The 22,406-nt window shown below is 40.0% G+C and overlaps 1 protein-coding gene across 1 annotated transcript in view; it reads left to right on the forward strand.

The window, feature by feature from the left end:
• Nucleotides 1-21,416, forward strand: part of LOC139706138 (phosphatidylinositol-3,5-bisphosphate 3-phosphatase MTMR3-like) — an 82,029-nt gene extending 60,613 nt beyond the window's left edge. The window contains 14 exon segments of the mRNA XM_071613835.1: nt 2,782-2,791; nt 2,794-2,897; nt 3,126-3,171; nt 8,555-8,753; nt 9,703-9,787; nt 13,213-13,408; nt 14,551-14,601; nt 14,604-14,744; nt 17,036-17,205; nt 18,409-18,555; nt 19,239-19,417; nt 19,420-20,348; nt 20,350-20,616; nt 21,201-21,416. Of these exon segments, the coding sequence (XP_071469936.1) occupies nt 2,782-2,791; nt 2,794-2,897; nt 3,126-3,171; nt 8,555-8,753; nt 9,703-9,787; nt 13,213-13,408; nt 14,551-14,601; nt 14,604-14,744; nt 17,036-17,205; nt 18,409-18,555; nt 19,239-19,417; nt 19,420-20,348; nt 20,350-20,616; nt 21,201-21,416 (2,740 nt within the window).
• The last annotated feature ends 990 nt before the right edge of the window (nt 21,417-22,406 follow it).

Raw genomic sequence — 22,406 nt, forward strand, 5'->3', positions numbered from 1 at the left:
TGCAGAAACCCCAATTCTCATGTGGAAGAACACTTGAACCCAGAATTTTTTTTGAAATGGTTTTATTTATTAAGTTTAACTATACGATCATCAAAGTACTTCTTGAGCCTTTCATTCTGTTGCTTCCACTGGAGTGGAAAGTGATCCGGGAATCTTCCTTTCTATCCCTCCAGGCCTCTGTTGTTTTTGCACATGCATGTCTAGATCATATTGTGTGTACCTGTAGGTAAGCATTATTCTCATCCTCACTTGGCATCACATGAGAATTAGGATCAATGAAAAGCAGTGACAAAACCTTCAGAAACTAGTTTTTGTGACTGTAATTTCATTCTAAATCTTATGAAATGGACACAAGTAATATTCTGGTCTTTTAGTATCTTGATATAAAAGTTACTTCATAATCATAATCATTTCCCCATTAAATATTCATGTAATAATTATTAAATATTTAGCTATTACTTGTTTTCTTGAAACATGTAAGTGCTTTGGTGGGGAGAAGACAATTAACTACTGTGATTTCAGTTATCTGAGTTTCTGTAAAACAAAATTGTCCAGAAAATATAAATTAATATATCCTTTTCTTAAGTTTCCTTGCAGCACTAATCATCCTTTGGTTCTTTGAGCTGCCTCACTTTATGATAGCTATTTTCCTGGTCTATTTGTGTCTGACCATCACAGTATTTCATTTTTCATTGAAAAAAACTATAGCTTGTTACTGTATACAGCTTTTTTAAAAAAAATATTTTTAGTACTAGATGGACACAATACCTGTATTTATTTATCTTTATGTTGGGCTGAGGATTGAACCCAGGGCCTCACACATGCACTCTACCACTGAGCCACAACCCCACCCCTGTATACAGCTCTTAATATGGACCTCACCCATGGAGTTAAAAGCCTGGGTGTTGTGAAGAATCACAGTCTGCAGATCTGTCTGTCATATCTTTACTTATTCTCAGTGACAAGTCACAGCAGAGAAGGAGAGTAAAGACTGGAGAAGGGAGAGCCTTAGAACCCGAGATTACTATAGGCTTTGCTGATTATAACCCCCCTTTTCTAAAATGGAATTGCTTACTCAGAGTGAGCAGCTAGTACTTGCTTTAAGGGCTGACTTCCGGATAATGTAGTACCTAAAGGACATTAACATAATGTTCAGAAAAATTGGTGAGTCAGAAACCTGAATTAAGCTAGGCACAGAGGCATATGCCTATAATCCCAGTGGCTTGTGAGCCTGAGGCAGGAGGATTGCCGAGTTCAAGGCCAGCCTCAGCAAAAGTGAGGTGTGCTAAGCAACCCTGTCTCTCAATAAAAGAAAAAAGGGCTGGGGATGGGACTCAGTGGTTGAGTGCCCCTGAGTTCAATCCTGGGTACTGCGCAAGAATGCGTGCGAGCATTTTAAAGCTCCTATATTGGTCATTAGAAAAATAATAGGTTCATTATACATTGTGCAGGTCTCTCTCTCTCTCTCTCTCTCTCTCTCTCACACACACACACACACACACACACACAAAATTAATTATTTAAAAACAAAATCCCTAATATGGATTTAAAAAATTAACTTCTTGTCTTTGAGTCTACTAGTTCCACTCTAAAATCAGTCTTTGGGTCATTGTAAAGTTCTATAAAAGGAAGAATGAGAGCCAAATCTCTTTGAGTTTAAAGCAGAATGAAAGGAATGAAACTCATGGTTAGAATATTAATCATGATCATTGTGTCCCAGGCTAAATTTATGGGGTAGGTGTTAGAAAGTTTGTATAGCTGCTCTTGATCATAGCTGTTTTCTTAGTTTAGTGGCTTTTTAATTCGTGATACTTTTGTCTTCTGGAAATTAAGAAAATGATTATCATAAGGAGAAGGGTGCAAAGTGATCAAAATCCCCAATTCCCAATCCAGTGCATTTTTCTATTTCTTCCTCTAATGCATAGAATAGTCTAGAGTAGAGGGTGGTGGTGGTGGAGGTGGTAGAGTTTGTGTGTGTTAAGATGTGGATTAAAGTCTGTGGCAAGCTTCGCTGTTAAAAAGGAAGATTGGGTTACCCACAGAGAGAGACTGTCCTGTAAATACAAACCTATCAGAAACACAGCTTCCTGTGACACCAGCTTGACTGGCATGCAGCTAACGTCTTCTCTTAAAAAAAAAAAAAAGATTTTTTTCTTCTTGAATATAATTTGTTCTGAAGTGTGTTTTATAGACATGATGATTATTAGCTCATTCACATTACTAACTTAGCTCTCAAGGAGACTGTGAGTGTGCACCTACACTGGCATGTGGTATTGTTTCTTTATACTCAAGGCTGCTCCTGTTACCTGTAATTAGGACAATCTGTTTGGTTCAAATCAAAGAATGAATTACTCATAAGAGGTCTTTGGAAACTTGAAATTGTGAACCTTTATCCTTTTTCACATTTCCTTCAACAAAAGTCTGAATGACTAAAGGTCTGTTAGAGGTGAACCCCCTCCCCCAATAATTGGGTCTTGTGTAGATAAAAATTACCTATGTATTTGTTACAACAGAGAATTATGATAAATAAGGAGAGTGCCCCTCAACTCCCCTACATCTTGCTTTCTTGGATAGATTGCCAGATTCTCAAAGGTAACATCAAAAGCAACAATCCAAGAGATATATAAGCAAACATTTATCGTGCTTCATTCTATTGAGACCAAAACTCAACTCAGGCCTCCTTGCCTTTTAAGTGGTTTTGTAATAGCATGATCAGAATCTCTGTGTTGGCTCACCTAGTGTCTTTCCCTCCCTTCCCCATCCCCCTTTTCATCTTATTAGGTTATGTGGTGTAGTTATCCACAAGAGCTCATAGTGCCTGCCTGGATCACTGATAAAGAGCTAGAAAGTGTAGCAAGCTTCAGGTCCTGGAAATGTATCCCTGCCGTTGTCTACAGGTAAGTGTAAGCTGGATTAGCCCCAGCTTTGGTTGGTGCTACTGCTCATTCGTTACTTGTGGTCTGCTGTCTCTGCTGTTGCTAATCTAGGGAGGGAATGGTTCAGAGAACTTTCCAGGCAAGTCTGTGCTTCCTTATTGCTAAAGCTGCTTTTCTGGTAACACACTGATAATGCATCCTGTGCATTAGCTGGTAATTCAGTTGACACTGATGAGAAAATTTTAATAGAAAAGCAGACGGACTTGTTATTTCAAGATCCTTCCTAGTTCATTCTGTGAGAAGATCATGTGCTGGTACTGCATTTAGCTTTAGATATTAGCAGGGCTTTTGGATTGAGAGAGGTGAGTCCTAGAAAATGAGTCTTGAGAATAGTGTTGAATCATCTGTGATTATCTTTGTGATTGACCCTTTAGCATGAGGAAGAATTTTGTTTTGAGAGAGAGCATTTAGAGAAAAAGGGTGGGGCTGAACTTGGTTGAAGATTTCAAATATCCAAGCTGTGAGAACCAAGGAATGCAAGTTCTAGAAGGAGATGGTAGAATGGTGATGGAGTACAAGTTTTGGAGACACAGACTGGAGGTCAAGCCTATTCTGACATTCTTTGCTGTGCCCTTGAGTAAGTCTCCTAGCTGACCCCAGTCTTTTCCTAATGAGAAGAAGGGGAATGATAGATAGGTCTTACTTTGCAGATGTACTGTGACATCTGAATGAGGGCCTATAAACACTGGGCTTCTTCTTTAAGAAATGTTTGGAGCAGATTGTAGATTGTATACTTGAACCCTGCTTTTCTAATTCAGTGACTATCTCAGTTTTTACACTATCATGTTAAAATTTCTAGGAAGTAATGATTACATCCTATAGCATTCTCCATTTCATTTTTCCATTTTACAGACTAATTGGTCCAAGTCAATGGATTAGTTAGAAACTCTCTGATGCCAGGAGGCATTCCACTGAAATATCGAGGTTGTAGGAAGGGATTTCTCTCCTTGTGGAGATCTTATGGAGATAACCAGATTTTCATTTAGTTCATTGAAGGCAAATTCTGATGCTCACCCTGAGTACAGATGGAAAGATGTTTGCTATGGCTCAGCAGAACCCATTAAGTTTTCAATCTCAGTTTTCATCACTCTTATTTTCAGACAGTCCTAAAATAGTAGGTCACCAAATTTACCTATCACTCAAGTGGTAAGGATGACACAAGAATTGGAGAGCAGTAAAAACTGAAGGGATTTATGACTCTTAATCAATGATCAGTCCCATTAGAATGGGGAAAGCAGCCAGCCACTGCTCTGGCCAGCAACTGCTTTAGATCAGGCATTTGCAAGGATTGCTGGCTTTGAACATAAGGGGGAAGTACTCTCATTTTCTAAGTTAAAGGCTGTGATTGAATCTCCCTTTTGGCAGAGAAGCCTAAGAATACTAGTTGAAGAAAAACTAGAGTGTAATAAAAATAAGAAGCCTTTTTTCTTTTCTAAAATTTGTTCTAGAGGGCATGAACTCTAGGGCTTTTTTCCCTTTGTAGAGACCATAAAGTATATATACAAGTGAAAACTCTTAATTATAGTTTTTCAGAGAAAGTCTCTCAAAAGATTATAAATGAAAGTTCATGGTATAGCTTTTGTAAATCCAGATAGGTTTTCTGGAACTGGTTGTTTTGTCTCAGAACATATATCTTTTTAAAATATATATATTTTAGTTTTAGTTGGACACAATACCTTTATTTTATTTATTTATTTTTATGTGGTGCTGAGAATGGAACCTAGCAGCTTGCTCATGGTAAGCAAGTGCTCTACTGCTGAGCCACAACCCCAGCCCCAGAACATATATCTTTTTTTTTTTTTTTAATGAATTGACCTTGTTTATTTGGCAATAGATTTTGATATTTCTTTTCTGTTAACTTGTTATGGTTGATTTAAATTTAACTTATGTTGAATATTATATAAAATACAAAATTTAGATTAAAACTACCGTTTTGGAATCTTGCTTAAAAATAAAATTGTAATTTCTCCTTTATATTTAGTGTTGAAACAGTAAAATTAGATGAAGGTTAATTTTAAAGCATCATAAACCTTCTAATTCTTTACTATTTACTTAAGAAAGTATACTAATCATAATCCAGAAAATTTATATGAAAGAAATTTAAAAAGTTATTTATAACCACATCAGCTATTATAATATAGGAATATTTATACCCACTCTATATTAAAGAATGGTCTTTACTTGTAATCATTGATATACAATTTTATATGTGGTTCTTCCATTTAATATTATTCATGTTTCTAGGTGTTTTCACAATCATCTATTTTTAATACACCAGTTAATCAAGTGGATTTATAATATTATTTAGCTGTTTTTTGATTTTAGAAAGGCAAACTTATAATTCCTGATACACATTTCATTAGTTTTTGTTTAATGACTAGAAATCCTTATGTCTTCAGATATTATTACATATTCATTGAAACACACTACCTATCTAGTGATTTATTATATATCTACATCATATTTATTAGATAAGAATTACAATTACTTTTATATAATAAAAGTAAAAAGGAATTTTGCATGTTGGCTATGTTGCACTTTATACATTATTTTTAGGCCTTTGTAGAATATAAAACTTAGAAAAACATTCTCAACTAATATTCTTATTTGATGTAAATGACTCAAACTAGAGAACATATATCTTTTATCTGAGTGCCAAACTGGGTTGCTAGGTTAGTTGGCAGCTTTTTTTTTTTTTTTTTAAGGGGTACATGAAATATGTTTGGGACACTCTATCACTCTCTGTTCTACCAGCCTAGGTGGCAGAGTGCTTCTGAATATGACAGACACCAAATTCAGTAAATATGTTATATGTGTGTGTGTGTATGTATGTGTGTTATATTTTGTATTTTGCGGTAATGATTCCTGAGGTTGCCAGTAGCCAGTTACTTGACAGCACCATGCTGAACCAATGCCTGATTAGGGCTTTCTCCTGCTGTGATGAGAGAACACTTAATTGGATTTATAACTGAAGACAGAGATTGCTCTAACATAGCAAGATGGTGCAAAGAGCACCGTCTGTATTGCGATTCACAGCTCCCCACTTTGTGCATGTGGTGATTATTAGTAACTCCTAATCATGTAGAGGGCTTGCCTAACCTATAAATTGGGAATACTTCAAAACAGTTGTTTCTGTGTAAAATTGAAGCTTTCAGTGTTTTAGTGAGGCTCATCCATTGGCTATCTCAACTTCTATAATTTTCCTCCTTCTCTTTATTAAAGTGATAGAAATACTGTTTAATTAGTGAGTTTTAACTGTAGTGTTTGAGTTCTCTTTCATGAAGTCTAAAGCATTTTAGAAAGCAGTAGTCCAGTTGAAATATAGCCAGTGACCCTTAAAATCCAAGACCTAGACTGAAAAGTGCCATCTACTGTTCCTCTTGGGCAGTGCTGGGAAACATTGTGGAGGAAGAGGATGCTCAGGAAAGGTCCCACCAATCTCTTCTGTGAAGATTTGCAGTCATTTGCCTCAGTGGTTACCCAGTGCCTGTTATTTGCAAGGCATTGTTAAAAAAATCAATGAGGTTTTCTTATCTTATCTTTTTTTTTGTTGTTATTTGTTTTTGGTACAAGGGATTGAATCCAGAGGTACTGCTTTACCACTGAGCTTCATTCCCAGCCCATTTTTCTTTTTTTTTTTTTTGAGACAGTTAAGTTGATTAGGGCCTTCCTAAGTTACTGAAGCTGGCCTCCTTGCAAACTTGGGATTCTCCTGCCTCAGCCTCCTATGTGGCTGGGGTTACAGGTGTGAACCACCACACCTGGCCAATGAGATTTTATGTCCACTTTGGCTTCATTCAGCACATGAGCCAGTTCAGGGTGTTAGCAATATTTGTTTCTCCTGGTGAGGGAGGATTTAAAAACTATAAGTAAAGTGGTAGTTTCAGGGAATTTGATTATTGCCAAATTGAATTTATTGCTCATGAGCTTTAGGATTAAATACAATAGTCTTTCTCACTTTGTTCCCTGGAAAAAATATAGATTCAGTAGTATGTTTTATTTAAATCCATCTGTGTCATATTTATGTGTTTGTGTGTATGCTTATACATGTTTAAAAAACAATTTTAAAGGAAAGTAAAACATAAGTATTTTCCTTGGAGTTATAGAATAGGGACATTTAAATTTTTTGCTTACCAGCTATTTTTACTGCCAACTGATTACTTTTATAACAATAACAAATAGCTTAATTGAGCTATGCCATGTAAAATTCACACTTTTAAAATGTGCAGTTTAATGACTTTTAGTATACTGTATTCAGAGTTGTTCAACTGTCACTACAGTCAATTTTAGTACATTTTCATCACCTGGAAGAGACATTCTGTACCATTAGCAGTCATTCCTTGTTCCATCCTCAGTGCCCTTACCCCTGGGTAACCAGCAATCTATTTTATCTACCTAGTCTGGATATTTTAATATAAATGGAATCATAAAATATGTGGCCTTTTTTGTCTATTTTATTTCATTTAGCATAACATATTCAGGGTTCATCAGTGTTGTAGCATGTATCAGAACTTTATTCCTTTTTAGTGCTAAATAATTTTTCTAACCTTTTAATTGCTATAATTGCCTAATTAGAAAACACTTTGGGTTTTAATAGCATCTTAAAGTAGACTGTGAGTATGATTTCTGCTTTGGGAAAAAAGATCTGTCAGAGTATGATTTATTGAGGTTGCTGTTCTTTTACTAAGAGCCTGAGGAAGGATAGTGGGCTTATTGAGCCATCTGCCTAAATAAGAGCAATTTTTGACTCATGAAATCTCAGATTTTTTGTAGGCAAGTGTTTTCAGTTCCAAAGGTAGGATCTGTTTGGGGTGTGTCGGGGAGAGTAGGGGCAAGAAGGCTCAGCAACTTTAATGAGGCCCTAAGCAGCTTAGCAAGACCCTGCATAAAATGTTTAAAAAGCGCGCTGTTAGGGGGCAGCAGGGGATGTGGCTCAGTGGTTAAGCGCGCCTGGGTTCAAACTTTTTGTTTAAAAAAAAAAAAAAGAAGCCCGTTTGATAAGGTGCTACCTGCACCCACAGCAGCAGTTTTATAGTATATGAGAAACTTTTCTTGAAGTGGCCTTTTCTTTTTTCTTTTTCTTTCTATCTTTTTTTTTTTTTTTTAGTTGTAGATGGACACAATATTTGTATTTTATTTATTTTTATGTGGTGCTGAGGCTCAAACACAGTGCCTCATATGTACAAGGCAAGTGCTCTGCCACTGTGCTACAATGCCAGCCCAAAGTGGCCTTTTCTTTAGAAGAGCTTTCTGGAAGAGAATTTGATGGGATTATTTGAGGAGTCTTGAGTCTTGGCCAAGAACCAGAAGACTCTTTGTTTCAAGCATGGCTCTCATGACAAGAATGGAGTATGAGTGTGATGGGGACTTGTAGTGTATCTATACTCCTGTAGGGAGGTACCAAGTTTTGGACTATAGGTGTAGAAATGAGATATAGGAGGTTGGGCTATGTGGATCTCCATGTTTACCTCAGGAGTTGGTTTTGGAAAATGAATTGTCAACTTTTAATAAGAAGGGAAAATAGAAAATAAACTAAGAAGAGTAGTTCATCTATCTAGGTCTGGTTAGGAGGTTTCATTTGAGTTTTTTGGTACTACAACATGTGTCTCTGGTTCTAGTTTTCACAGTTCTCAGAGACACAGGTTTATTTAGTTTTTACCCATCCCCCCTTCCTGATGTCCGTAGATTCTTCTCTATCAAATGCTTCAGGAGCAGAGAGTTTAGCCATCCAACCGCAGAAGCTTTTGATCTTGGATGCTCGCTCCTATGCAGCAGCTGTGGCAAACCGAGCCAAAGGAGGAGGCTGCGAATGCCCAGGTAAGATGGATGGCGCATGGTCCTCAACTACTATCTCCTTATGAGTCCAGCCCATGCCCAACCTGGACTTAGTTCTCAATTTGAAATAAGTGACAAGCGATATTTCTCCCCTTCTTTCTTGAGAGAGCCAGAGTTTCTCTTTATATTCTTAAAATTGTGTGTTCTTTTCCAAGCATATATGGAGGAGGAGGTGCAGTGAAGCCAAATAATCTTCCTTTCCTGCCAACCTTTAAGTGATAAAGAAAGCAAATCTTCCATAAGACTTGTTTACATTTGGATGCTGCTTTAGTGGCTCTGTTTCTCAGTCTTCTAAAAGCTTTTTGTTGCCTTTGACAGTGGGTATGCTCCTTACTGGCCTCCTGGCAAACTCCATGTGGGGATTTTTTCCTTAGAAAACCTGGGGTGAAAATTGTCCCGACTTGTAACACATTTGCTGTTTGAATGGTGGCTTTCTCTGAGGAGGGACTCCTTGGTACCAGTTGTGGCTGATGGTGCAGGAAGAGGTACCAAGCTCCTTATTTAGGTGTGACCTGAGCTGGAAACTGGAAGCAGTTGTACCAAGATAAAATTTAAATGCATGAAAGCACTGTTCTGCCAGATTCTTTTCAGAGAGATTCCAGAGCCACAAATAGATGAGGCCCAGGAAGTAAAGATGAGATGGAAGTTTATAGGTCTTTCTTTTAAAACAAAATAGCTTTTATTTTGTTAGTACCTTCTTTACAGCTCTAACCTTCCTTTTTCACCTCTTTTAGAAAGACAGCTACAATGCAAGTGCTGTTGGCATCTTTGAATAAAGCACTGGATTAATAGTCAAGCATCACAACATTGCAGTTTCATTAGTTAGCAGCTGCAATGGATTTGTTTTATAGCCAGTTTGCATCTTTTAAATTTGGTCATGCAGGCTTTAAATTCAACATATTTGTGTTCTCTTTATTGTTATTCTTTCCAAATTATTACCCAAACTGTGAAGTTGTGTTTATGGGGAGTTTTCAGTCTTTGAGGTTGCTGTGCACACAGACGCCAGATCCGGGAAAGTAAGACTTTAGTTTTACATTGCTCTTTTTTTGTTGTTAATTAAATTTGGAGGTATCCTCTCCTGATTCATGGTACACTTAAGTTACATTTTTAGCCTTTTTACATATTCTTTCTGCATCAGAAGCAAGGCAGCATAGAGCAGAGATGGAAGAAAAACCCAGCCCTTTGAAACATTTTTAAATGTGCAGCACAGGAAAAAAATCTCAGTCCTTTTTAGAACAGAAGCATTGCCTTGTTTGTGCTGGGACTCCCACCCTTTCTCTTTCATGTTGTTTTTGTCCTAAAGCATTTTTATTCTTTGTTTTCTGAAATCCTATAGTGACACTTATTTGCTATGAACTGGGTTGTTTTACCACAAAAAGTCAGTTTACTCTTCATGTTCTAAAATGGATTAAACTTGTCATTAGGTCAGTTTCTTTTATTCTTGCTTCTGATTTCTAAACTACTCTTTTATTTACTGAGAACATTATCATGATTTTTATTGCTCATTAAAAATGAATGGTTGGCATTTGTAATAAGGAAGGTGAAGTAATACCCTCTGCAAGGGTACTCTTTGAATACAAGATAAATTAGGAGCAGGGCTCTGTAAAACAAATATGGACAATAAATATTTAAAAGCCCCTGTTCTACTATTTCAGGAAGCTAGAGTTGGTGCCAGAGAAGACAGAATTCATTTTTTCTAGAGTTTGTGCTAAAGCCCATAGTCATTTCCCTGGGTCCTGTTCAGTAGATCTCATGATCACATTGAGTTTTGCTGCATTCTTTATTGGATTTATTAAATCAGGTACTGCCTAAACCACTTGTATTGACTTTTACTAGCAAAGGATTAAATTCATTACAGTTCCATTCAGCCCTTAGGTTAAAGCAAGTGTCCTTTGTGGGCAGACTGTTCAAAGAAATGAGCTTCCTACTTTCCTTTGGGATTTGCTATTTGCAATTCCTACACAATTCCAGGACCCATCTGGCAGCACCCTTTCCTCTAAGATGGGGCATAGAATGTACCTGGCTGGGAACCCAGGAGACCTGACGCAAACTGAGTTTGTGACCTTGGCAAAGTGACTTTACTACCATAGGTCTTACTTTTTTGTCTATAAAACAAAGATTGCCAATTATGTGATCTCTCATATCGTCCATATTAAAATTACGAAAATAGCTTTTTTTGGGGGGGGGGGGCGGGAGTACTGGAAATTGAATCCCAGGGCACTTAACCACTGAGCCATATCCCTAGACCTTTTTATTTTTTGAGACAGAGTCTTACTAATTTGCTGAGGCTGGCTTTGAACTTGCTATCCTCCTGCCTCAGTCTTCCAAGCCACTGGGCTAGAAAAGCTAGTTTTTGAACTCAGATTATTAGCTCTTACTTCCTCCAAATTAATATCTAGGGAATTTTATTAAAGAAGCAGCAAATCATAATGCACTACCGAAGCCTCTTGTGGGGGAAAAAAGCCGCTTTGGTAGTGATGGGATGGCTCTAAGTTCATCCCCAATGGTGGTTTGGGGTTGTGGAGGAATAGGGGATGCTTCTGCTCCAGTTTGAGAGTAGCACAGGGGAGTGTGCTGTATTCCAGAACCTCCTCTGCTGGCATACTTCAGAGTGCAGCTTTTCTCTTAGACTAGGATAGCACCAACTGGTATTTTATAACGGTTCAGTCATGTTCAAAAGAAACCTACACTGATTCTTTTGTTCACCATTTCTCCAGAGGTAAGAAGATAATTTCATTTTTGGTCTCTTAAGCCTATAGTTTGGTTTCCTTCACGGCCATGTGAACAATGAGAATAAACAATTGATATATCAGGAAAAAATGTTTCCAAGTATCTACTAGGAGATAGAAAGTATTGATATTGTGTTTTTACTGATGGCAGACTTACAGCTCATTAAACAGTAGGTCTCCTCTCTGAATACTAGGCACTCAGTACATCTGTGATGGAAACAGTGTCAGCTCTCCAAAGAGTCACAGTCCAGGTGGTAGACAGTACTAATCTATATGAAATCAGTACATATGCATTTAATTCTGTAGTCTGCTTGTCTGGCTGGGAAGATCCCCTGCTCCTTAGACTCTTCCAAAAATTCATTCATTCCCTGAGATTTAGTAGACCTTTATGGCTTTGTCCTGTAGTCCCAGTGTTGGCAGTTACTCCTAAAATAGATGTACCACCACTTCATCTGTATTTATTCCTTCCTGTCTGGCTCATTGTTTGAAGACCTGGACTTGTCTTAACTACAAATTTTGCATTTTAGAAAAATCTGAACTCATTTTTGGGAATTAGGGGCAGGGAGAAGCACAAGAAACATATGTGTAAACAGATTAAAACAAATCAAAACAAAAAACAAAAACTCAAATGTGTCAGTTGGTGATTACTCCCAAGAGGCAGTTCTTGCTATCTGATATTCTTGAGTGCTCCTTTAAAAAAGATTCTTCTAGATCCCTGCTCAATCTGATATGGGTAAAGCCTAGCAATTCCATGTGGCCATTGGTAGACTAGTTTCATAAGTCTAAATCATCCTATTAGGCTCATCCAGATTTTATATATATACACACATATATGTATATATATGTATATACATATATATATATACACACATATATGTATATATATGTATATACATATATATATACACATATATGTATGTATGTATATATATATATATATATATATATATATATATATATATATATATATATATATTAGATGGGCACAATACCTTTATTTTTTTATGTGATGCTGAGGATCAAACTGAGTGCCTCATATGTATAAGGCAAATGCTTCACTACTGAGTTACAACCCCAGCCACATTCAGATTTTTTTGAAAATTTGTTTTTAGTTATAGATGGGCACAATACCTTTATTTACCTTATTTATTTATATGTGGTGCTGAGGATTGAACCCAGTGCCTCACACATGTTAAGCAAACACTCTACCACTGAGCTATAACTCCAGCCCCCCATGTGTGGTGTCCAGTGTTCAGCTTATATCTCATTATAGACTATTTATATTTTTAAGTTTACTTTTTTTTTGAGAACTTATTGGAAAGGTTTGTTGATTCTTAAATGTCTTCTGTTTTACATCTTAGAAATATCTCTCAGAAGGTTCCACTTTTCTTATACTGTGTGTATCTACTATGGACTGAAAAACATTAATTTTTAAATTTTCTCTGGGAAATTACTCATCAGCATGTTAGAACCAAAGGTGTTATAACCAAAGGTGGTCTTATTAAATACAGTCCCTATTTCTGAGGATGCCCTCTATTACAGAGTAAGGCCTGAGTCTTGATTTTGGACATGTTTTATAAACAGATTTTCTGTCTGTTTTGGCAGTGTCACATTTGAAGAGAAAAATCTTGGGGTATTGCTTTTTATTTGACAGGTGTTGGATATGATCAATACATCATAAAAACTTGCCTCATCCCTTCCTATTTTTATAGTTGGCTTTCAGCTCTTGAAAGCACAAAGTGGCTTCATCACCTATCTGTGCTTTTGAAGTTGGCCCTTCTGGTGGTGCAAGCTGTGGATTGTGACCAGCAACCTGTACTAGTGCACTGTTCAGATGGCTGGGACTGCACCCCTCAGATTGTGGCACTGGCTAAGCTCTTGCTGGACCCTTATTACCGAACCATAGAGGTGAGTGTGTCCAAAGTGTGGGAGTTGGTACTGTATAACAAGTGTGGGAGGTCTCCGAGAGTCTTATGATCATTTTTTTTTTTTGGGGGGGGGTTACCAATTAGGTCTAAAGAAAGCCAAATTTGTTTTTAATTATTCCTCCTGCACCTTGAGCTACATTGTTAGAGGTGCCTGCTGCAGTTCTTATGCCTATTAAAGTGTGACAGATTGTAGGTTACAAGGTATTGAGAAATATAGATCTTTTCTTTTATAGCCTGTCTACATGGGAAAGTTCTGGCTAACCCAGGAAAATGAGGCTTCTTTAAAAAGGATTTTGGTTTGCTTATGATAATAGGTCTAGATATTACAAAAAGAGTGTTCTGTCAAGAAGGAGTCTGACCCTAAAATAACCTCCTTTTGGGTTAAAGAAGTAAGAAAAACCACAAAGTACGCTTAAACATACACACACACACACACACACATATATATATAAACATTTGTAAAAATCTAGGGTGGGGAAGGATTTTACAAAAATGCCTTTGTAAATTTAGCACCAAATGTGCAAAATTCAAAATAAAAGGTAAATTAAGGGGGAATATATGGCTTTTATAAAACATTAAATATTAATTTTCTCTGGGAAATTGTCCCTCAAATGCCAGGCACAGTGGTGGTGCACACCTGTAATATCAGCAGCTTGAGGGGCTAAGGCAGGAGGATCATGAGTTCAAAGCCAGCCTCAGCAATTTAGCAAGACCCTGTCTCTAAATAAAAATACAAAAAAGGGCTGGGGATATGGTTTAGTGGATCACGTGTCCCTGGGGCTCAATCCCTGGTACTCATTACACACACACACACACACACACACACACACACATCCCTCAAGATGTTAGTCTGGAGGCTAAAAGTATGAACAAATTCAAGAAAGGAGCTTAGTTAACTAAGATGCATTGTTAGGGCCCTTTCAGTGAGTGTGGAATGGAGTTCAGATAATTGAGAAAGTTCCTTAGACTTGTGTACCAATAGAAGGAGCTGGCTATGGACCTAGGCTAGAGGAACCTACTGGGAAGCTGTTAAATGGGGTTGCTGGTGGTGACACCAGGCTCAGGACTGCTACAGTGTTGGTAGCCCAGCACAAATTGTCTTTCCTGGGTGCCTCCCTGCAGGGTTTCCAGGTCCTTGTGGAGGTGGAGTGGCTAGATTTTGGCCATAAGTTTACTCTGATCGGTGCGGTCATGGGGAGATGACCTCGGATGATCTGAACGAGCGTTGCCCAGTGTTTCTGCAATGGCTTGAATGCGTTCATCAGCTTCAGAGGCAATTTCCTTGCTCTTTTGAGTTCAATGAAGCATTCCTGTGAGTTTGGGCTTCTGATTCTACATTTTGGGAACCATCAAAATTGGACGTGATACTTACGCAAATATTAGTGGTCCAATTTTCACATGAAAGTATGTAGCCTTTTTATAATTTAAGTAGAGGGGTCATTATTTTCTCCTATTTTTATTTGAAAACAATAATAAATTGGCATTTGTTTACTTACTGAATCCAAATGTACCTTTTTTTTTCTTGTAAACCTTGAGTTGTTTTAAACTTAGCTTTTAAAAGAGATGATAGAAACCCTAAATAGTAGTTAGAAATAGAAGCAATTCGTGTGTCGCATATTCCCTCCAGTCCATCTACCAAAGCCCCTACTGCCTCCAAAGTTCTCTTCTCCCTTCTCCTTTGATAAAAGATGCACTATCCTTGTCCTTTTTAGCCCATCTGTTCTGCTTATACACAGTTCCCATCTCCTCCCATCTGTCCTGCTGGCTAGCTCCAGCATTTCTCCTCTTTCCTTCTGCAATGGCATATTTCCCTTTCCCAGATCACAGCTGTAAACATGCAAAGTATAATGTGTATATATATATATATATATATATATATATATATATATATATATAATCAAAACCCTTTCTTGGTCCTGCATTCTGTTCCAGCTATTATCCTGTATCTGTGGTCTCTTTTACTGCAGAGCTCCTATATTAGCTATCTCAAATTTCTTCTGTTCTTTTCAGCCCACTCCAGGAAGGCATGCACCATAACACTTTGCCAAAGCTACTCTTGTTAAGGTTACCAATGATCTTTCATGTTGCTGACCCAGTGATCAGTGCTTAATCTCTTTGATCCATCAATTGTAATGGCACAGTTCAGTTTCTTTTTTGAAATACTTTCTTCAAGTTGACCTCTTACACTTACCACTCTTATTCTCCTCTTCCTTTCTGACTGGTCCTTTCTGTCTGCTTTGCTGATTCCTCTTGGTCTCCCTAGTTCTGAATCTTGGAATGCCCCAGGGTTCATCCTCAAGGCTACTTTTCCATGTAACTACAATGTAACTACTTGAAGGATCTCACCCAGTCTAGTGACTTTAATTGCTCTCCATGTGATGAGAATCCATTCAGCTTAGACTTCTACACTTAACTTCAGCCACAATCATGAACACTCGGTATCGGTATTTCTATTTGGATGTCTCAATGGCATTTCAAACTTGATTCATTTAAAACTTGATTCTTGATTTCTACATCTCCCCACAAACTTAATCTTGTAAGAGTCTTCCATTTCACCATATGGCAACTTCATCCTTCCAGTCATTTAGGGCAAAAACATTTATGCCATCTTCAACTCTTCCTTCTTATTTCACATTCAGTCTATTTGAGTCTGCAGTTTTTGCTTTCAAAATGTGTCTAAAACCTATTATTTATTGTCACCTCTACTATGTCACACTGGTCCAGGCCACCATTATCTCCTACTCTCATTTCATATAGAGTCAAGCTAGTCCTTCTAAAACATTAGACAGACCATGTCATCCCCTGCTGAGAAACCTCCAGTAACTATATTTCATACAGTAAAAGCCAAAGTCCTTAAAATGGCTTAAAAGGCCTACCTCTCTAGGCTTGTTTCCTCCTATCCCCTCCCCTCCCTTCCACTGGCCTCTTAACTATTTCTCAGACTGTAAATGTACTCCCCTCAGCCATTGTGCTTGTGGTTGCCTCTGCCTAGAGCATTTTCCATCAGATACCCACATGACCTCCTCTCTTCCTTCTATCAGGTCTCAACCAGTGAGGCCTTCCCACAGCCTAGACCCCTCTCACCCTGTCCTATTGTTCTTCATAGTATTTGTCACCTCTGCCCTAGCTAGAGTAAGCTACATCAGGGCAGGAAAGCTGGTTGATAATTGCTGCATATCCATCACCTCTGGTACCTGTAGTCATGCCTGGGGCAAGTGAAATGTTCAGTAATGATTTGTGGAATAAACAAATAGTTTTACAAATGTGCTTTCAGCTTTGACACAGTTTTACGCTGACCTGCTCTTGCACCCAGCTTCTGTGCTCTGTTTCTCTTGAGGATGGCTGTTAACTCAGAAGCTCAGAGACTGTTCAACAGGGAATCTAAGAGGAAAGGGGGTGTACCAGTTTATCTTTAACTCAGGAATGCTGGTGGATAGAGTCAGGCCCTGGAGTTGGTGGCATGAAGAGGAGGCTATTGTGTGACCAACCGGGCTTCCCTATCCTGACAGCGTAAACTGAAGTGCTTTCAGACATGTTGGGGTAGATGGCTCTGCTGGGCTCCCATGTGTGCCCTACTGCATGATTTTGCCTCATTGGACTCCCATAGGTGAAACTGGTGCAGCATACCTATTCCTGCCTCTTTGGAACATTCCTGTGCAACAATGCCAAGGAGAGAGGTGAAAAGCATACTCAGGAATGAACATGTTCTGTATGGTCGCTTCTTCGGGCTGGCAGCAAGGCTTTCAAAAACCTACTGTATTCCTCTCAGTCAGAAGCTATATGTATCCTTCAGTCTTTCCTCTGTCATCAGCAGAATGAGTTTGGGGTGGGGGACAAATGGGAGCCTGTTTGAATAGTGCTTCTTTTTGTGAAGGCATCTCTATCTATGGATGAGCTGTTTCCATTTTCCCTCACTATTCTCAGAAAGAACTGTTTCCTGATGATGCTCTGACCTGCTTCTGACCACTTTGCTTAGGGTGTTTTAATATACATTTCTACTTTGCCACCCTAGACATCAATCTTTTCTGGCACTTCCTCCAGAGCTTAATTTATTCGTAGCATGTTTTGTTTAACTGGTGGAAGAGCACTTAAGTTGTTTTCTGGGTGCTTCTCATATCTCAGAAGGAGCTGTTCCTAGGCCCCTGGCACCTCCTCATGTACCAGGTGATGATATCCTCTGCAGCTTCTGTCTCAGCACAGAACTGGGTCTGATACTGATTATGTGTATGTGATTCTCTGCTCATAAGAGAGCTAGCAGGCCCTTTAAGACTTTGTTTCTCAAAGGAATACCTTCTGTTCAGCAGAGAAAACAGGCACATACATTTGCGTGTCAATAGATGGTAAAATTCCTTTGTTCAGAATGCATCTTAAACCCATAAGAAATCAAAGCAGGTTAATCAGAAGTTATATTGCTTAGCTGGGATATTCATATGCTTCTCATTACATTTAAATAATCAAATCAAAGATTTAAGCTAACTGCTTCTCTCCCCCTTCACCCTACCTCCTGGAGGAGTAACAGTGCAAGAAGAAAATACCCTCCTTTTCACATGATTAATATAAATGATCCTGTAAAGCAGGTTTGGCAGTTTCTGCTGAAGCCAGGCTTTTATACAGGAAACAAATAATCACTGTAACAGAATGACTCACTTTCTTATGCAGCAAAGCAAGCTGATGAAAGTTATCAGTCATTCAATAAAGATGACCTGAGAAATACTTAATGAAAAAATGGACCTTTAAAAGATCCTTTCAGACTTTCATGCCCATAAGAGGTGCTTAGGTGAAAAATGTTGCCAAACAGAATCTCTAGTCCTATATTGGCCTTTTTAGGAGATAGCTCTCTATCCACTGATGCTGCTTCCCCAGGGATCAGTGTCCTAGCGCTGTGGGGTGTTAGAGCTGGGAGTATATTTTTGATCTTTCCAGATATTTCTAAAATGCTTATTGGGACATATTTAAATCTGTGTCCTCTCCCCCTCTTCAGGTACTGTACCCTGTGTGCCATTTGTGTAACCTGATGCTGTGGAGTGCAGTGTATCTGCCCTGCCCATCTCCTTCTACCCCTGTGGATGACAGCTGTGCACCATATCCAGTCCCAGGCACCAGCCCTGATGATCCTCCCCTGAGCCGGTGAGCCCAGGGGTGATGCCACAGGCCTCAGGTCCTGTGTGGGTATATTCCTGTATGGGAACATGCCAGGGATGGTTAAAGATCATGATATTTTCTGGCTCCACAACATGTTCTTGGGTCTCTAAAGTTTTCTCTGGGAAGATAATCAACAGCCTAGTTTCCAGAAGTGAGTTGGGCCCTGTTCTACGACATGCACCAAGCAGTTTCTCAGTGATAGAGTACATCCTCTGTGCTCTTTGTGAACCCTGGTTTGTATTTCATTCACTACTCTCTGCTCCTGCCTCCCTGACCTGATTTGTCTTCTGAGCTTGAAAGCAAATGCTGTGAGATCATAGAAATGTTGGCTTTGCTACTTATGAATTAGCTTTATTAAATTCAGAGTGATTGGCTAATAAATTAAAATATTGTAATATCAAAGAATCAGCAGTCTGACCTTGCCACCAGTTGAGGAAACACAACAGCATCAGGGAGAATGCCTTTTGAAAATAACATTTGCTGTTAACTTATTTGTATGGATGGGGCATAGGTTAGAGGCAGTGCAGATACGAGGACTTATGAGGGAGCTTTGCACTCCAGAACATTATTTGAAATGTCATAGCTCCAGCTTGTTAAAACCTGTTGTCTCCTGATCTCCTCTGAATAGCCTCCAAGATTCTCACTTTTCCCAAACTTCTATCTTTTAGCATACCAAAGACTAGATCATTTGACAATCTGACCATAGCCTGCGACAGCACAGTGCCTCTGGCCAGCCGGCGAAGCAGCGACCCCAGCTTGAATGAGAAGTGGCAGGAGCACCGGCGCTCTCTGGAACTGAGCAACCTTGCTGGTCCTGGAGCGGAGCCATCTGCTGACACCCGGGTGCCCAGGGTGCTGAGCTGTCCGTGGCAGCTGGGGTGGCTGAGGGGCAGATGGAGAACATTTTGCAAGAGGCCACCAAAGAAGAGAGTGGGGCTGAAGAGCCTGCACACAGGGGTAGTGTGGAGATGCCACAGATCAAAGAGGAGAACAGGATAGCAACTGAGGGCTCAGCCATTGTACTTTACCAAGAAGCAGAGTTGGGGGTTGCTATTCTGAGGAGCCATCCAGACTCCAGCCTGTCTCTATTCTCACAGGGTATTCCTGAAGAGCAGGGTGGGCCCAGTGTTCTCTCCAGTTCACTCCAGGAACCCTACAGGGGAGAGGATTCTCGGGAGGTTCCTTTGGAGCAGCCTCCAATAGAGGATATTGCGGAGAACCAGGAGGATGCAGCTCCTTCCATCCCAGTAGATGTAAAAGTTGGTTTTGGTACCTCACTGTCTAGTTCTCTGCCACCTTCCCAAGTCCCTTTTGAGACCAGAGGACCAAACATGGACAGTTCCATGGATATGTTGATGGAAGATAATGTGAAGTCAGAAAGTGGACCCCAAGTCCACCGTAAGCCTTGCCTGGTTATCACTGGCAGGTTCAGTGGCAAAGACGTGCTTCCCCCAGCACTGGAGCCCAGGCCTGCTGAGAGGAGCCTCATTGAGAAGCCACAAGGGGGGTCTGTGGTCCACAGGACTTCTCCTGGCAGCACTCTTAGCCCAACAAAGGCCCCTTGTGCCTTGCCTTTAGCCGAATGTAAAGAGGGGTTTGTGTGTAACGGTGCCCCAGAGACTGAAAACAAGGCCTCAGAGCAGCCCCCAGCACTTGGCACCCTCCAGAAGAACTCCACACCCAATAGGCACTGTGCCAATGCGGAGGCTGGGAGGAGCAAGGACTCGCTGAGCCGCCAGCTGTCTGTCACAAGCTGCAGCTCTGTCCATTTACACTCTTGGAAACTTGCACCACAAGTGGCTGCATAGCCACTCGGGAAGGCCATCCGCAGTCAGCAGCCCTGAGCACCCTTCCCGCAGCCACCTGGATGATGATAGCATGCCTGTGTACACAGACACAATCCAACAGCGCCTGCGTCATATCGAGTCAGGCCACCAGCAGGAAGCGGAGACCTTGAAGAAACAAGTCCAGGAGCTGAAGAGTCGCCTGGAGAGCCAATACCTGACTGGATCACTGCGCTTCAGTGGGGACTTTGGAGATGAAGTGGTGTGTGGGTCATGGTTCCTCTGTAGCCGTCTGAGAGAAGATGGCAGAACGAGGATGGGCACACTTTTTTACCCAGTGCATGGTGACTGGTGAGGATTTCTAAATGAATTGAAAAGGTTTAAAGTAGCCCTGTTCACGGAGGCTGAAGATCAGCCTCAGCCATGTAAATGGAAGACTGTCTGTTGTTGCAAAGAATCCTTCAGAGAAAGGAGGCCATGCCCAGAGCACTATTTTTACAAAGTGGCGTGGTTGGATCAGCAGGTCCACCAGGGCAGCTTACACTGGGAGTTCAGTTCCCACTCCATCCTGGTCACTTCTGTCCCACATACTTCCTGGAACCCTAAGGTCCATGTTTTGACTCCAGTGTCAGTGCACACAACCTGGGTATCTCCTTTCAACTGAGTCCAGCATCATCTCTGCACCTGTTTAACCCAAGGCCCAATGGTTGATGCATCTCAGATTCGGTAGCCCTAGTACTTATGCCTGCACCTAGTCCTCAGTGCTCCCTTTTTCACCAAGCCCTTTCTTCTTCTTTTTGGAGGAGACCGGGTTCATTCTGTTCAGCTGTGTTTGTTTGCCAACAGACTTCAATCCCTGACTTGGAAAGCAATCTGGATCAGAACTGTTTGTCTCGCTGCATCACAGAGATTTTCTCTGAAGCCAGCTGGGAGCAGGTGGATAAACAGGACACAGAGGTACAGGCTCAGCCCCTGCTCTCAGTGCTATCCATGCAACTATTTGGTGGTTTTTCTTCAGCCCCATCCCTGCCCCATGCCCCTTACCAAGGAAGAACCTCATAGCACAGTTAGTTCTGAGCTTCTGGTATTTCAGCTCCTGTGAACCCACATCAGGCCCATCATTTCTGAGCCAGAGAGACTCAGCAGGTTGGCCCTCTGTCTACGTTGCCTCTGTGAACTGGACCCTTGCCAGCTCTCACAGCAACCTAGGGTGATGCTGCCACTTTATCTCAGGGGAGATTGGAGTCCCCTCCAGGGAAACCATTTGGACGCCTTTTTTGTACTTTTGGCATCAGACCTGCTGGGCTGGTGCTTCCAGAGCCAATATGGCTTACTTTGCTTAGCATAATATTCTCCAACTCCATCTATTTACCTGCAATTGTCATACTTTTATTCTCTTTTCATGCTGAGTAATATTCCATTGTGTATATACACCACTGTGTCTTCATCCATTCATCTATTGAAGGGCATCTGTATTGGTTCCACAGTTTAGTTATTGTGAATTGAGCTGCTATAAACATTAATGTGGCTGTGTTTCTATAGTATGCTGATTTTAAGTCCTTTGAGTATAGACGGAGGAGTGGGATAGCTGGGTCAAATGTTGTTCCATTCCAAGTTTTCCAAGGAATCTCCATACTGCTTTCCAGACTGGCTGCATCAATTTGCAGTCCCATCAGCAATGTAAGAGTGTGCCTTTCCTCCCACATCTTTGCCAACACTTATTTTTCTTTGTATTCTTCATAGCTGCCATTCTGACTGCAGTGAGATATATATCTTATAGTAGTTTTGATTTGCATTTCTCTAATTGCTACAGATGTTGAACATTTTTTAATATATTACTGATTGATTATATATACTCTTCTGAGAAGTGTCTTTTCAGTTCTTTGGCCCACTTATTGATTGGGTTATTTTATTTTTCGGTGTTAAGGTTTTTGTGTGCTTTATGTATCCTAGATATTAGTGATCTATCTGATGTGCTTGTGGTAAAGAGTTGCTCCAAATTACTTGCTGCCCTGAGGTTTCAACTCTGGATGGACCAACTCTTTACCACAA

The sequence above is a fragment of the Marmota flaviventris genome, chromosome 6 (genome assembly GCF_047511675.1).
Source record: "Marmota flaviventris isolate mMarFla1 chromosome 6, mMarFla1.hap1, whole genome shotgun sequence".
Lineage (NCBI taxonomy): Eukaryota > Metazoa > Chordata > Mammalia > Rodentia > Sciuridae > Marmota > Marmota flaviventris.